This window comes from Podarcis cretensis (genome assembly GCF_951804945.1).
Source record: "Podarcis cretensis genome assembly, chromosome: 7".
Lineage (NCBI taxonomy): Eukaryota > Metazoa > Chordata > Lepidosauria > Squamata > Lacertidae > Podarcis > Podarcis cretensis.
In genome coordinates, this window is record NC_137176.1 from 27,012,886 (window position 1) to 27,027,634 (window position 14,749).

Below are 14,749 nucleotides of genomic sequence, written 5' to 3' on the forward strand. Positions count from 1 at the left end.
GACAACAGGTTAGCATAGTTAATTAATATTCTTTTGAGTGTTAGAAAAATGTGATTTTTTTCCAAAACAGAAGTGCTGCATTTGTATTAAAATTCCTTAATCTCCTGCAACAAATTATTATTGAGTTCATATGTACCGTACTGGGGGGAATGGGGGCGAATGGAGTACTGTTTCAAAAGCCAAGCAGCCAGAAATGAGGGTAAAAGGACAAGCTGAAGACCAAAAAATGGCATTTACTCAAACATCTTCTAAATTTAGATCCTATTTAGGAACGTTTTGGAAGAGATAAAATTGCTGTCTTTCCTCAAAACCTTTATACAAAGTGTAAGCTGAAATAGAAAAGGCTATTTTAAGAAGACGGGTGATAATTGCTGTGTGGCATACACTGCACTTAAAAAACCCCCATACTGCTGTATCACCCAGCACTATATTTATAATCTGACCCCATTAAAGGAAGGAGGAAAAGACTGACCACTGAATTACATAGAAATTAAATGCTTTCTGAGCAGTTGCCTGGGCACATTCCGGTACAAAGACAAAACATTAAACATTTGATTGCACTAAATGTTTCTACCCTGACAAGCAAACAATGTTCCTGCAACAGTGGAAGGTGCAGAATTAACGGCATCCTTAGGTAGTTCTCCATCATGGGTATAGTAGCCCTTAGCATACACAACTATCTAGTCAGTCCAGGTTTTGAAACAGCTAGCTGCCTGGTGACCTGTGATGAGTAACATATTGCTTCCAGGGGACCAGAAAGGGGAAGCTTTAGTAAAACTGGATGAGAATTGGTTCTTTCAGGCTAGTTAGGGTCTAATAACTTGAGAAATCCAATTATGAGATTTCTGCTTTGTGTAATCCTGGGACAGACAAGTTTAAGCCATTTTACAGTGCAACCATCTGGTATGTCTACTCATAAGTAAGTCTCAGTAAACTCATAGGAATTTGAATCACTCCAAAGCATACATGGGGTATCTATTTTAATTTTCCTTTGGTATTCATAGCTAATTTTCAGAAGCCAAGATAGCAATGATAACTCAGCTGGTAGAGAATGAGACTCTTAAACTCATGTTCATGAACCCTGTGGTCCCTTCCATTCCTACGATTCTATGAGCCACGAAACCTGAAAACATTTTTCCCTATTAAATATACAGTGATTGCGACTGGCCCAAAAGACATCATTTCTTGAATGTGCTGACAAAACTATCACTCAATTGGTTCCATACTCCCAATCACTGAAACAGACTTACAAAAGGAGATGGTTCTATCTTAACCAGAACTGGTTATACATTGGAGGTTACATGTTGGTCCAAGTCTCTGCTCCAAATTTCAGCTAAGCATCTGTTGTGGGGGGAGGCTCCCAAATCTAACAGGAGTGATGGTAGAACTGGCCTATGTCACAGGGTTGATGTAAGATACACTATGCTATCTGGAAAGGCTCTTTACTCTAATGGAGGCAACTGAATGAACACCTGCTCTATGCAAAAAGTGATTTCAGTGAACAGAAGTTGGCCATCTCCCATTAGCTTCAAGAGGGCTTGTTCAAGAGAACCATTTGCTGGATTCTGTTTTATTTCTGTCTACCTATGTACTTCCACATAACTAGGGCTATTATCTTAAGCATGCTTGGTAATGCTCTCACATTACTCCTCCAGTAATCTCCTAAACAAAAGCTTCTTCCATCGCTGCTTTTCTTCTCCTGCAAGGTATAACTACCAGAAAATACTGGGTGGGTTCCAAGGCTCATTCACACCTGTGAAGCTCACTATTGTCTTGCCACTGTCCTACATAAACTGAGAATGCTGTTGAACAGCATTCTTCCACCTTGGGTTCCCTATTGTTGGAGAACTACAGCTCTCATCATCACCAGTCAGCTTAGTCAATGGTCAAGGCTGATGGGAGTTGTAGTCCAATAACATCCGGGGACCCAGGATTGAACAGCACTGCTGTAGAACACATCCCAGAATCCTCTGCAATAATACACAAGGTTTCTTTGGCTGGCTAATCTACATGGCCAGAGTCCTCTGAAGGTTTAAAGACCATTGCACTACATGTTAGCTTAAAAAAAAAAAGACTGAAAAGAATGTAATAAATGAGACTTTCAAATAAATGTAGTCAACAGAGTGCTGCAAATGAGTCATTAGAATGTGTGCTATGCAAAGCATGACAGATTACATATTTTGATATGCACTTGGTCCTGAAAGAGGTGGTGCCAGCTCTGCAAGCACTCTTGAAATAAAATGAACTTTCATGTAGCTCCCCACAGTCAATAAGACTGAAATGAACCAAATACGGTAAAGCAAAGCGTTCAGGGGGACTCAGCAGTAAATCCATGTCTTCAGACTGATACATCTTATTGTCATGCCAATAACCATATACATGTAAAACTTGGAAAATTCTTAGAATCTTTTCTTTAAAAAAACAACAACACAGATATGACTTGCTATCCTCATGGTCATTAGCCATTTGCTTAATCTATAATCCTACTTTGCATAGGATAAAACTGTAATTTTGCAGTAATGGATGCCGTTGCTCTAAATTAATTAGAATCCCCTATTCTCCCATAAATATTTATGGGAAGGAAGAAGACGACCACCGTCTCGCAATCGTGATAGAGTAGTTGCTCAGACTGTAAACCCACTGGATAGGAACCATGTCATTCTATGATCTGTCAAATAACTAGTGTACTCTTGGAACTCAATAAATGTTTAATAGTGGAGTTTGGAGTTGTTGTTTTAATGCAATTCTTCTTCAGGTTATTGTTGTTTTTAAGTGCAATTCTTCTAAACAGCTGCCCTGACTGACAGCAAGTTCTGCAGGAAGAGATCTTCTTTCTGTACCCAATGCCAAATTATTTTCAACCCTGTAAAATATAGATTGATATATTTAACCCCACTGAATGGTACTAGGACCTCAACGATCCATACAGTAGTTCATTTGATGAAGGACGTTGGTGGGGTACACTGCTGTTAAGAGTTGTTGGTGATCTAATAAGGCCTTATAAATAAGCAAAAATAAAAAAATGTTGCCTGCCTGCAAAAGTAAAGTTCACTAGCCTACTGATTCCTGGAAGATATGGGACAGAGAGCTCCATCCCTCCTGAAGAAGATCACTACATCTCCTCCTCAGGCAGGCAGCTTGGTTTCTATGCTGGGCACAGAAGAGGGCCAGATTGTGCCATCGCTCCTCCACCACCCTACTCACTCATACAAGTTCTCTTTTGCCTATGGCTACTGTGGGTTAAACCACAGAGCCCAGGACTTGCCAATCAGAAGGTCGGTGGTTCGAATCCCCACGGTGGGGTGAGCTCCTATTGTTCGGTGCCTGCTCCTGCCAACCTAGTAGTTCGAAAGCACATCAAAGTGCAAGTAGATAAATAGGTACCACTCCAGAGGGAAGGTAAACGGTGATTCCGTGTGCTGCTCTGGTTCGCCAGAAGCGTCTTGGTCATGCTGGCCACATGACCCAGAAGCTGTACGCCGGCTCCCTTAGCCAATAAAGCACCGCAACCCCAGAGTCAGTCACGACTGGACCTAATGGTCAGGGGTCCCTTTACCTTGACCAGGGTAATGCTTAAATACATGGCTGTAATAATAATGCCCAGTGGGTCTCACACTGGAGTTCTATACATCACTCAGAAGTATCTCCTACTGAACTGAATGGGACATACTCCCAGCTAAGTGTATATAGACTACAGCCTAGGCTCACTAGACATTTGGACTTGAGAAGGAGAACAGCAACAGCAATGGATTGCTATCTCTTCACAGTTATATTTCCTATGTCATTCTATTTCACTCCTAGTGAAGAAATAACAACATCTCTTTCCTCTACATTGCTCTAAGATATCAATCCACAATCCTGTGTGGGATAGCTAGCTCTAATGAATACACAATTTGTCTCTGAGAGTTGATTTGATTTATTGCTTTTCTATGTCACTTTTCATTCAAATGAATCTCAGACAGTGTTAGAAATTAGACAGGCACCAAATGTGTTTTGCTACTGGCACGGGTCCAATTGACTGACATCTCCATCTGGCTACCCTCTCCAGCCTTCTTGAGCAGGTAAGCAGAAGAGCTTATTACTACAATTATATCCCACCTGCTAATCTCTACAACGACCCTGTGAGGTAGCATAAGTGGCTGTGACTTAAGTGGCTTCCAAGAGTACTTCTGCTATATAAATTAAGTAGATAAATAAATATAGGGTTATGTACTGAGTTGAATAGGATCCAAAAAGCAGCAGTCTGATTGGTCCTAGAACAATAGGATTCAGAATGCTGCAGTCTGATTGGTCCTAGAACAATGCAGCAGTACGATTGGTCCACAGGAGCCACCCAATCCAGCTCCAGGTGGAAGTGAATCCGCAACCTGATTGGCCTACAGGAGAATCCCAGAATTAGCCAATCACATGTGACCCATTATGTAAATAATGTATATAAAGCAGATATTTTGGGGGAACTTTCATTCCTCACTACTATGAGCTGAATAAAGAGCATGAAATCCACACTCGACTCCGAGTATATTTCATATAGGAAAAGCAAAATGTCACTTATTTTCCTTGAAGCTTGAATTTGTTTTATTCTGTATTATGTTTTATTGTGTTGTAAACTGCTTTGAGGTGTTTCCTTTAAAATATAAAGTGGTATAAAAATGAAATCCAAATAACAAGAAATAAAGTGCCTAGAACATTTGTTGTGGTGACCATAACCTAGGTTTAAGGTGCCATTTGGCAATTAGCTTATACATCTCATTTTCTAATACTGATCAAAGCGGCTTACAAACCAAAGGCGTAGCTTAACAGCCAGGACCTTCAACGCCTCATGAGCATATTACTTTGGCCAAGAATATAATGCCGAAGGAAGGTATGATGTTTCAGAAGTAATTCCAAACACAATTAAATGTTTCTTTAAAGAAATACAGACAAGATTAATCTAGAGCAGAAGATTTACTGCCACATCGCATTACAAGCTTTGAGTTATAATGCAGTGTCAGGACTTCAACCTAGACCTGTGATTAAATAAACCCATTGACAGTTCCAAACCATATTGTCAGCTCTTTTTCTATGTATTTGTTTGAGTAACTTGGGTTTTTAAAAATCATGTTCAATCCCTAATGACTGCAGGTGACAATTTAATTTGTGGGAGGGCTCATCTTCAAGAACCTGTTCTGAATGCCTGGGCGCAGTCCTAAAATAAGTGAGGGATGGCAAAGGAGAAAGTGTAACCACAGTCAGAGAGCCTTATCTGGGATTAGGATGATAGGAAAGATCTCAGAACAGAGGGATCTTCTAAAACTGCTTGAGCCCCAAATCACCTCACCCTTGCTATAAAAGCTAAGAACATAGAAAGCTGTCTTATATCAAGTCAGGGTATTTGTTAAGCTACTTTAGGATTGTCTTATCCACACAGTGCTAGAAACTCAGATATGTAAGCTGATTGCCTAATGGCACCTTAAACCTAGGTTACGGTTACCACAACAATGTCTAGGCGCCATTTCCTCCCTCCGCCCCCCGGGATGAGTTTTATTACTGTTATTATTACCTATCTATTAATTTCAATGAGTCTACTATGAATACGACTTGGTTGGCTATAACCCTGTAATATGGATGCTGGAGTAGAAAGACCATTGGCCTGATCCAGCAGGCTCTTATGTTCTTACACCTGTGTACAGAGAGGTGACCAGTGATTTGATGAAGGTTTTGAGGGGACCCCTTATAATAAGTATAAGAGTCAATAAGGAACCATCTTTTCTGCCATGACTGTGCTGGCAAGCACCACATCTGTGATTTTTTAGTGGTTTAGCCAATGAAGACAACAGCATCATTACTTGGATTAGCAAAGTGTTTAGCAGGATTAGCAGGAATGTGGCGTCTGCCAATTACGGCATTTGGAAACATTGCGGCTGTAACAATATCAAGATGTCTTACTCAATACACACATTTCCACACACCCTGTTGTTTTAAAAGCAGGTATGATGGACCCTTCACACGTTTTAAAGGGAAGCTGAAATGGTTTTCAGCCAGTGTTGGTGGCAAGAGAAAGCAAGACCGTAGTCACTTGATTACTGCATACCTAGTTCACAGCACAGTTAATCCAAACGCACAGTTTCCAGGAGGAATGAGTTTTGCTGAGCTTTGGGTGTTTGGGATTAAGGGAACTACCATGATGATGATGATGTAACAGTTTCATTTTACACTGCAGTTGTTTACTACAGTAACACTGGGAAGGCAGTAGGTAGGGAAGTACCCTCCAAACCTATTACTGTATTAGGGCAAATGAGTTGTCTGCAAAGGCAAAGGGCGATCTGGCACCCACACTAATTAGTAAATATGGAAAATACAAGTGGGGATCTTCAACAAAATCTTGCAGCGTATCTCCAGCCTTGGCAATAATGCTCTTCCTGTCCAGTGATCCTACAACAGGAACCATGCAATGCTGTTCAGGACTAGGAGCGGGCGCAGGGGGTGGGGGGTAGTGGCAGGAAGAGAGATGGGAGAGAAGGGGAAAGCTTTCTTTCACACCTTCCTGCAACTTCCATCTGCTGTGGAAGGACCAGGCACCAGCTATGACCTGAAAAAAATTGCTCTAGAGGTCAGGTGAGGTTTCTGGAGAGTGGAAATGAAAAAGGTGTCCTTTTCTTCAACCCCTTCTTGAAAGTGGCCATATTATCATGGCATCCCTCAGAAACTAGTTCCCTCATCCAGGATATTGTAAACTGTTAGGGATTCAAACAGGCCTCATCTCAACCCCACCCCCAAAACTAACACCTTCAATAATTCATGGTTCAGGCACCATGAACTATTCTGTATGTCCTGAAAGTCACTCAGCATAGATCTTTGGCAGACACAAAAAGTAATGCACTTCCAATGAGTTCTCCAAGTATGCAAAAGCTCCCATCCTGTTTTTGGACAAACCCCATTTGATTACATAATGATAGATACAGAACCAGTCAAGTTAGAGGGAATGATGCAGCTGATAATTTCAGTTTATTCACCTCAGAGCTTTACAGCTGGTGGCCTTTATGAAACAGCAACCTGTTTAAGATACATTTAAATGAGAGAATAGGATATTTTATTCACAGTGTAATCCTGCACAAGTCTACTTATTAGAGTAGAGTCCAGTGGGACATACTACCATCGCAAGCATCAGCTTACAGCCTCAGAGAGTTACAGAAGTCATTGAAAGAGAAGTTATTGCTCATGGTGTGTAGAACATTAATCCTCATTCCAGCTCTGATAAACAGGTTTTTGGTATTGTTTTAGAAATGCTGCAACGCCTGTTCGACTAGGGCCAGTGTGGTGCAATGGTTAGAGTGTTTGATTACAACCCAGAAGACCAAGGTTTGAATTCCCACTCAGCCATGAAGCTCACTGGCTAACCTTGGGCCAGTCACTGTCTCTCAGTCTGACTTGCCTCACAGGGTTGTTGTGAAGAGTGAGTGAATAGGGGAGAACTATAAACACCGCCTTGAACTCCTTGGGGGGAATCAAGTGGTATATAAATGTAAAACAGAAATACAAAAGAAATGTGTGCACACTCCAGAGGAGTTCTCACAGCCCCTAGCAATTTCCAGATTATAGGCCTGACTTGCACACAACGCCAAGCCATGGTTTAGTGTTAAATGCATGAGCTTCCCCCATCCTCGCTCTGCCACAGCCACAAAGAGATTGGAAGTTTTCAGCTCCCTTTTAAACTAACGGTGGTTTCTTGTTATGTCTAAAATAGAAACTATCCCTTGTGGTAGAAGTTGGATCCCTCTTTCTCAGGCTGTGGGAATTTCTAGATGTTGACTGAATAGTGAGAAAGAGTGGACTGTTGGAGTATGTTGTTGTCTGGAAGCACTAAGCAGCAAGATGAGCATGATGGGAGGGAGCTATTGAGATATTTTGAGGATTCTCCAGGATTATAGCCCCATCCCAGCTATGCTGAGAGACAACAGCAACTGGAGGAATTTTAAGAACTGGACAGCAGAAAAAGGCCAAGGACTTTATAAATGGGCATATTCAGACGGACACACACAGAGAAAAGGAAAATGATTAGAGCACCTCATTTGAAATCCTATGGAAAGATAGATAAGGCATTAACACACATAGCAATTGCTAAAAATGCACCTGTTATCTTAATGATTAATATATCAACGGAAATGTAATCAGATGTTAATTTAAAAAAATGAACTTCAGCCATATAAGAACTGGACAACAAACACTGATCAAGGAGAGCGGGAAACCACTTTGATTAAATTGTATAAATTTTGAATTAACTGGAATTATTTTGATGTTAATTGGAATCTGTATAATTGACAAAACTCTGGTAATATTGGGAAAATATTGGAAAATTGCTTTAATTAAAAAAGAAAGAAATGGTGGTTAGCAAAAGAAGCCAGGATCAGTAACCGTGGTTTGAAGTTGACTATAAAGCAGTGAAACTAGATAACACTAACCACAGTTTATCCAGATTTGGGGAGAATGAGTTATCATATTTAGCTGAAAATGGAAGTGAAAGCTTCCAATTTTCTTCACATGAGCACATCAGAGGATAAGGGGGTGAAAGTATAAGTGCACAAAGCCAACTATGGTTTAGTGTTACATGCAAATATAGCTGCAGCCATAACTAGAAAAGAGCTATTCTAGCACCCCTAAAGCTCCAGCGCTTTCTTATCATACACTGTGGCTAGCAAGCTATCTCAATACAGTACAATCCTAAGCAGATTTACTCATAAGAAAGACCTACTGGACTGAATTGCCTCACATTGTAAGCTAACCTTGTTCCAACTTGCCTCCCACTGGCAAATGCCTCAAGTCACATTACTGTATAGGGATACTCTGTTTGTTGTGAGTAATTCATTACAGAAATATCATGGGTGTCAGCAACAGCCGCAGCTCCTGACTGAGAAATGTACACAATGGAATCCACATCTAGACACACTTGTACAGGCAGTGCAAAAGTATGTTTCAGTAGCATGTGATTCAGAGGGTAAGAGTACAGACACTTTATCACAGGGGGGAAAACATTTACCCAACACAGTTGCTGTTCAAAAGCAGCGTGTTGTAACCTCTTGTATTAAAATTGGGTCATTGGGAGTTGTAAAGGACCATGAAAACAAATGCAATATCTTATGGGCTGGAGACAATAAAGATTAGGCCTGCTTTTTCTCTAGCAAGACCAGACGACACCCCTGGGGTGTCCTTACATGACATCACTGAATTCACTAGGGAAAGATATTCCTGCATTCCAACCCTTACAACACACCCTTCAGAATAAGTTTATACTCATGGGTTCCACTTGATTCACGCTGCTGCTCAACCCCAACATCATCTCCACCACACTCTCACACACAGTATCAAAGAACTTCAATCCTCAACACAAGGAGATGAGCTGCATTGAAAGAGAGAGACCTGGAATCGGCTCAGAGGTCCTTTCCCCTTCATTGCTTCACATATTCAAAGGCCAGTTTAGACGGCAGAGTTGGCCACACAAGATACTGCCAAAACACCTTCTCCCCAAGTAGCATAACATATACAAGTCCTTCTCCCCAGCGCCACACAGTTATTTGGCATGCCCACTAGGGCTGGCATTTCAGCAGAGGGGCTGGACTACATACTTTGCATGCTGTTGGACACTCATTGGCCCAAACATTGCCTCCTCCATGCAGAAAGCAACTTTTTGCAATCTAAACCAGGTGGCTTTGCATGGCAACGCAACTCAGGGACTGAGCCCTGGCACAAACTGATCCCTGCACCAGATGCCCTCTCCTTTGCAGTTCTACAACTGAAACTGTACCCTCTTGCCTCATTCCAGCGCACAGCTCAGTTGCAGGGCAAAGAGTCTGCATGCAGCAGGTGCCAGGTTCACTCCCAGTTAAGAGGGTCACAGGTACCAGGGCTGGGACAAACAAACGCCTCAGTCCTGACCCAGCTGCTACTGGGCAGTTTAGGGCAGCTTCAGACGTCTGCCTGTACATTATGAGTGCTTACCTTGCTGACTATGTTCTGCTGAAGGCCAGCCGAGATCCGGTGATACCTCTCGCTACAGTCACAGTAACTGTCGTTCTTCCCCTCGGGGGTGGGCAGTTCTGGCGCCGCCAGCATCCCTCTGCTGTAGCTGCTGCTGCTGCTGTGGTTGTAGCTGGGGCTGGTGGCGAGGCCCCGAGCAGCAGCGGGCAGGTGCGGGTGCCCCGTCCAGTTGCCCTGCCCATCCGTGCCCTTGCACCAAGAGACAGGCTGCACCAAGAGGAAGCTGTCCGAGAACTGGCTGAAGCCGATGAACAGGGCCGGGATCCAGGTGAGCAGGATGAGGGTCTTCTGGTGCCCGCCGCCCAGCCCGCCCAGGAGAGGCAGCACCGAGCCATCGTAATCCAAGAGCAGCGGGTTGCACGACCCGGAAGGAGGCGGAGGCGGAGGCAGGCTCTGGATCTCCGCCGCCAGACCCCCGGCAGGAGGGGCGGCCGTCGCCGCAGCAGCCGCAGGGTCCGCCTCCCCGGCCGGCAAAGAGCCGTTCTCCTCGGGTAGCTGCCGCCCTCCTCCTCCACCTCCGCCGCCCTCCTCTCGTCGCCGGTCTATCGCCATCCGGAGAAGCTCACATAGAGAAGATCGGGGCCGGTGCTGTTGCTGCTGCGGGCGGCGGCTGCGATCCAATGGCCGGCAACCCTGTGGCGATCGGCGCGATCCGAGGAGGCGGCTTTCCCGTCAGGAGTCTCCGCCAACACGCACATAGGGGTCCGGTTCGCGATTACGCGCGGAGACGGCAGCGGTGGTCTCTGCCGCCTTTGCCTCCCCGCGCGTCAAGGCGCGCCCATCCTCCGCCACTCCCAGCCCGCCTTTCTTCCCTCCCCAGATAACCTTCGCGCGTCTCCGTCGACGTCCTCCCTACACACACACGCCGGCCACCAAGACTCTGCTGGGCGGCCTGGAGCCCAGGGTTATCCCAACTATTATTTTTTAAAAGGTCCCTTTCGGGTCACTGCGGCTGCAGCTCGCGGAAGGACCCGGCGCCTGGCTCCTCGCGGGCTCTCGGTTGCCGCACATCAGGCTCGTTCGGCCCTGAGGGCGGCGTTTTCCCCCCTCGCCCGGCGAGGAGGGTCCGAAGGAGGCGAATCCCTTGCGCAGCGGCGGCGGCGGCGGCGGCGCCTTCTCCTTCTTCGGTGGCGCGTCGCCTCAGCTCTCCTCAGGAGGCGGCCGGCTTCCCCTTCTCGGGAAGGGGGTGGGGTGAGTGGGGAGGCCTCGCTCGTCTCGCCCTTTCTTCCAGCGCTCGCCTCGCAACCTGAAAGCCCAGCCCCCTGACCCACAGCCCGCCTACGGCTCCGCCTCTCCCTGAGGTAAAGGTAACGAGGGCTGCTCCGCCGCAGCACCTGCTGCTGCTGCCGCTGCTGCCGCGGGACTAACCCGACGCGACCACCCGGCTCCCCCTGCAGGGGACGCCCGGGACGGCCCCGCCCCCTCGACCCCTGAGGGAGCGAGCGGCGCGAATTGCGCCCCAGAAGTGGCGGGCAGCCTCGGCGTGAGCGCCCGGGGAAGGGGCAGGCGGGCGGGCGGGCGGTTCGTGAGGGGACTTCTCGTGGGGCGAATAGGTCGTGTGGGTCTCAGCCAACACAAACCCGGCGTCTCGTTTCCCCGTTGAGCGTCTCTGCGTATGTCCCAGCCGGAGAACCGAGCGGAGTGTCCTGTGAGAATATAGAGAGGGGTGTTCTCCTGACTGGTTTAAGCTGCAGTCCTGCGCACGCTCAGTGAACCTCGAGTAAATCCCATTGAATTCAGTACGTCTGAGAACAGGCGTGAGCTGTCCCGCAGCACCCAGCCCTGTACCTTTGCACCAGCCTAGCTGCCTGCCTGCCTGCAGTGCCAACGTAATATTACCGCAGTGCAAGTCTAACCTTTTGTTCTGTGGCTGATATTGCTGGTATCTCAGGTGCTTTCGGTTAGAACGGGGCTGTGGATAGATTATAAGGGAAACCCAATGGAAATCAGAGGCATTGTGTTTGGTGTGTATCCTGATTGTTCTTAGATGAGCATTTTATTTTTTTCAAAAGGCCCTGACATGTTTGAATTAAGATATAACAACCTGACTGCCTTGCACCATTCAGAGGCAAGGCACAGAAATGTGGTTTTTTTAAAAGATTTTTTTATTTTTTTATTTTTTACAAATCCAAGTAGTATCTTCAAGTCAGGTGCTATTTATGCAAGATGTACTAATATGGCCACATCTCTTTTTACAACACATTCTATCATTATTTTCTGGGAAACCTCATATCCCGTAAGGAAAATAATAAACCAGCAGATGCTCATTTGTGCTGCATCATACGTTTAAAGAACTACTATAGTTGTGTTGTTTGGGCTGCTGGAAGCAAAAATGGCTCAGTCCTGCTCAGGTGAGGAGCAAACAGAAGCAAGGGTGAACCAACAGGGACTGCCTCCCAAAGCATCACCACACACAGGATAAACTGTCCACCAAAAGAAAAGGAGAGAGAGAGAGAGAGAGAGAGAGCGCTTCCATGACAGCAGTGAACATGCATGCAAAACAGGCTTTTGTTTTTACTTTAAATGGATTTTCCACTGCAAAGGGAAATCTGTGTTAACTTCTTCTTTTTTAAGTACAAAGTGGCTTTTTGGTGACAGTTATGTCATGTGAACGCAGGTGGTGCTGTGGGTTAAAGCCTCAGCGCCTAGGGCTTGCCGATCGAAAGGTCGGCGGTTCGAATCCCTGCGGCGGGGTGCGCTCCCGCTGCTCGGTCCCAGCGCCTGCCAACCTAGCAGTTCGAAAGCACCTCCGGGTGCAAGTAGATAAATAGGGACCACTTACCAGCGGGAAGGTAAACGGCGTTTCCGTGTGCGGCACTGGCTCTGGCTCTGGCCAGAGCAGCGATGTCACGCTGGCCACGTGACCCGGAAGTGTCTCCGGACAGCGCTGGCCCCTGGCCTCTTAAGTGAGATGGGCGCACAACCCCAGAGTCTGTCAAGACTGGCCCGTACGGGCAGGGGTACCTTTACCTTTACCTTTATGTCATGTGAACAGTGTGAGAAACTTGTGTGCATGAGCAGCACCGATTCCACAGCAAACCTCTGACTAGTTTAAGCCACTTTGCTTCCAAGTGGACACACAGAGGAGTGTGCTGTACAAATGTCACTGGCGCTGCAATCCTATTACTCAGATGTAATTCCCACTGTAATAAGTGGAACTCGCTCTTAGGTAAGGCAGTGCGCATATTAGGATTGTGGCACAGTCTGAGGGTTTTTTTTATCCGCACCAAACATTTTAAGAACATGGCTTTCCCCCAAAGAAGCCTGGGAAATGTAGTTTTCACACACATACACAGAGCTACAATTCTCAGCACCCTTAACAACTCACAGTTCCAGGATCTTTGGGGGGAAGCTGTGTGCTTTAAATGGATAGTGTGGCTGTAGCCTGAGGCTCTGCTTTGGAAAACCAACCTTGGCAGGTGCACCTCACACACTTCCTGCTGAAAGTTTATTAATTAACTGGTTGGGCCAGTTTTGAAAAGGTCAAGTGATCACCTAATTCCCGAAGAGCACCGGCCCCAAGTTTGTGCTGTGTGTAAGACTGACTGGTTTTGCTGTTCCTCTTCTCCCCTTGTCTTTGTAAATTAGAGCCTGAGGCTTTCTTCCTTACTGGTTGCTGTACCACTTTTAAGTAGCACCAGTTTAGCTAACGTAAGTCACATCTGAATCATGTTTAGATTACATGTGCTGGTGATTGACTAACAGAAATCTGTGTGAGGCTATAACCAGTGGTGCAGTTAGAAAAGTAGCAATTATGATGCTTTAGATAGTAATGTGTTCTTCTTCACTAGCTAGCTAGCTAGTTTCAGGTTAAGAACGGACCTCCAGAACGAATTAAGTACTTAACCTGAGGTACCACTGTACTAGCATGGCTCTGGACCTCTGTTCCCCAGAGTTCAGTCATGATAGTATCCCTGACTGCTACTGTTGTGGGTTGCCCCAATTGCAGGGTTATTTTTTGAGGGAGCGGATTTGGAAATTTCTGGAAAGAGAAAGTTTCACATAACCAACCCTGTTCTTGGTGGACTTAACTCTGGGTCTAAGACAACTGATTTGAACATGTTGGATTTTCTGGGCTAGCCTACCTCTCCCCACACCTCTTTTTACTTGTCTTTGTTCTTGTACTCCGTCTATATCTCAGCATATGCTTCTTTCAAAACGCTTGTATCTCTTCTCCGAGTCTGATGTCCTCAGAGCTTATTTTTTTACTTCGTTTTTGTTGCGTGTTTAATGTTTCCCTGTGCACAGTTTATTTCTTTTATTAAAAAAAGTAGAAATATACAAAACCACATGCACACAAGTCTAAAAAGATTACAAATCATTATCAGGAAAAAAGGTTACTACTGCTAAAGAACTACAAACCCAGCCTAGATTCTTGTGCATGCGACCTATTTTCCATTGCTAACGTTCTGTCATTTCCTCTTTTATTTCTTGCTTTATATTATGCGGGAGCATAAGTTTTCAGTCTCACACCGTGCATCTTGATACATAGGCTTTGTTGAAATTTAGCGTGACTGCATCAGGCTATGTCTATGACATCACTGGTAATGCCAATACGACGTGGTATTGAGCCAGGATGCGGTTGTGATTCTGTAGTCCAGCCTTACCCTGTCCTTCACTCTGTGCTTGGAGTTGTTGACTAATGGAGGATTTGTCAACATTGTGCTTTTCTAGCACAGCAGATTTATGGAACCCATTTGTCTATGTGAGTCTAGCTCCCTTTGCATTATATTTCTAC

At 45.3% G+C, this 14,749-nt stretch overlaps 1 protein-coding gene across 3 annotated transcripts in view; it reads right to left on the bottom strand.

Annotated features, from left to right (window-relative positions):
• Window positions 1–11,274, bottom strand: part of SLC22A23 (solute carrier family 22 member 23) — a 115,821-nt gene extending 104,547 nt beyond the window's left edge. For 2 of the 3 annotated variants that reach the window (XM_079984972.1, XM_079984971.1), the window contains exon 1: window positions 9,973–11,272. In XM_079984972.1, the coding sequence (XP_079841098.1) occupies window positions 9,973–10,563 (591 nt within the window). In that variant the 5' untranslated portion in view covers window positions 10,564–11,272. Of the gene's footprint in view, window positions 1–9,972 lie in introns of all 3 variants that reach the window. The other variant, XM_079984974.1, reaches the window with a different exon arrangement.
• Between the last annotated feature and the right edge of the window lie 3,475 nt (window positions 11,275–14,749).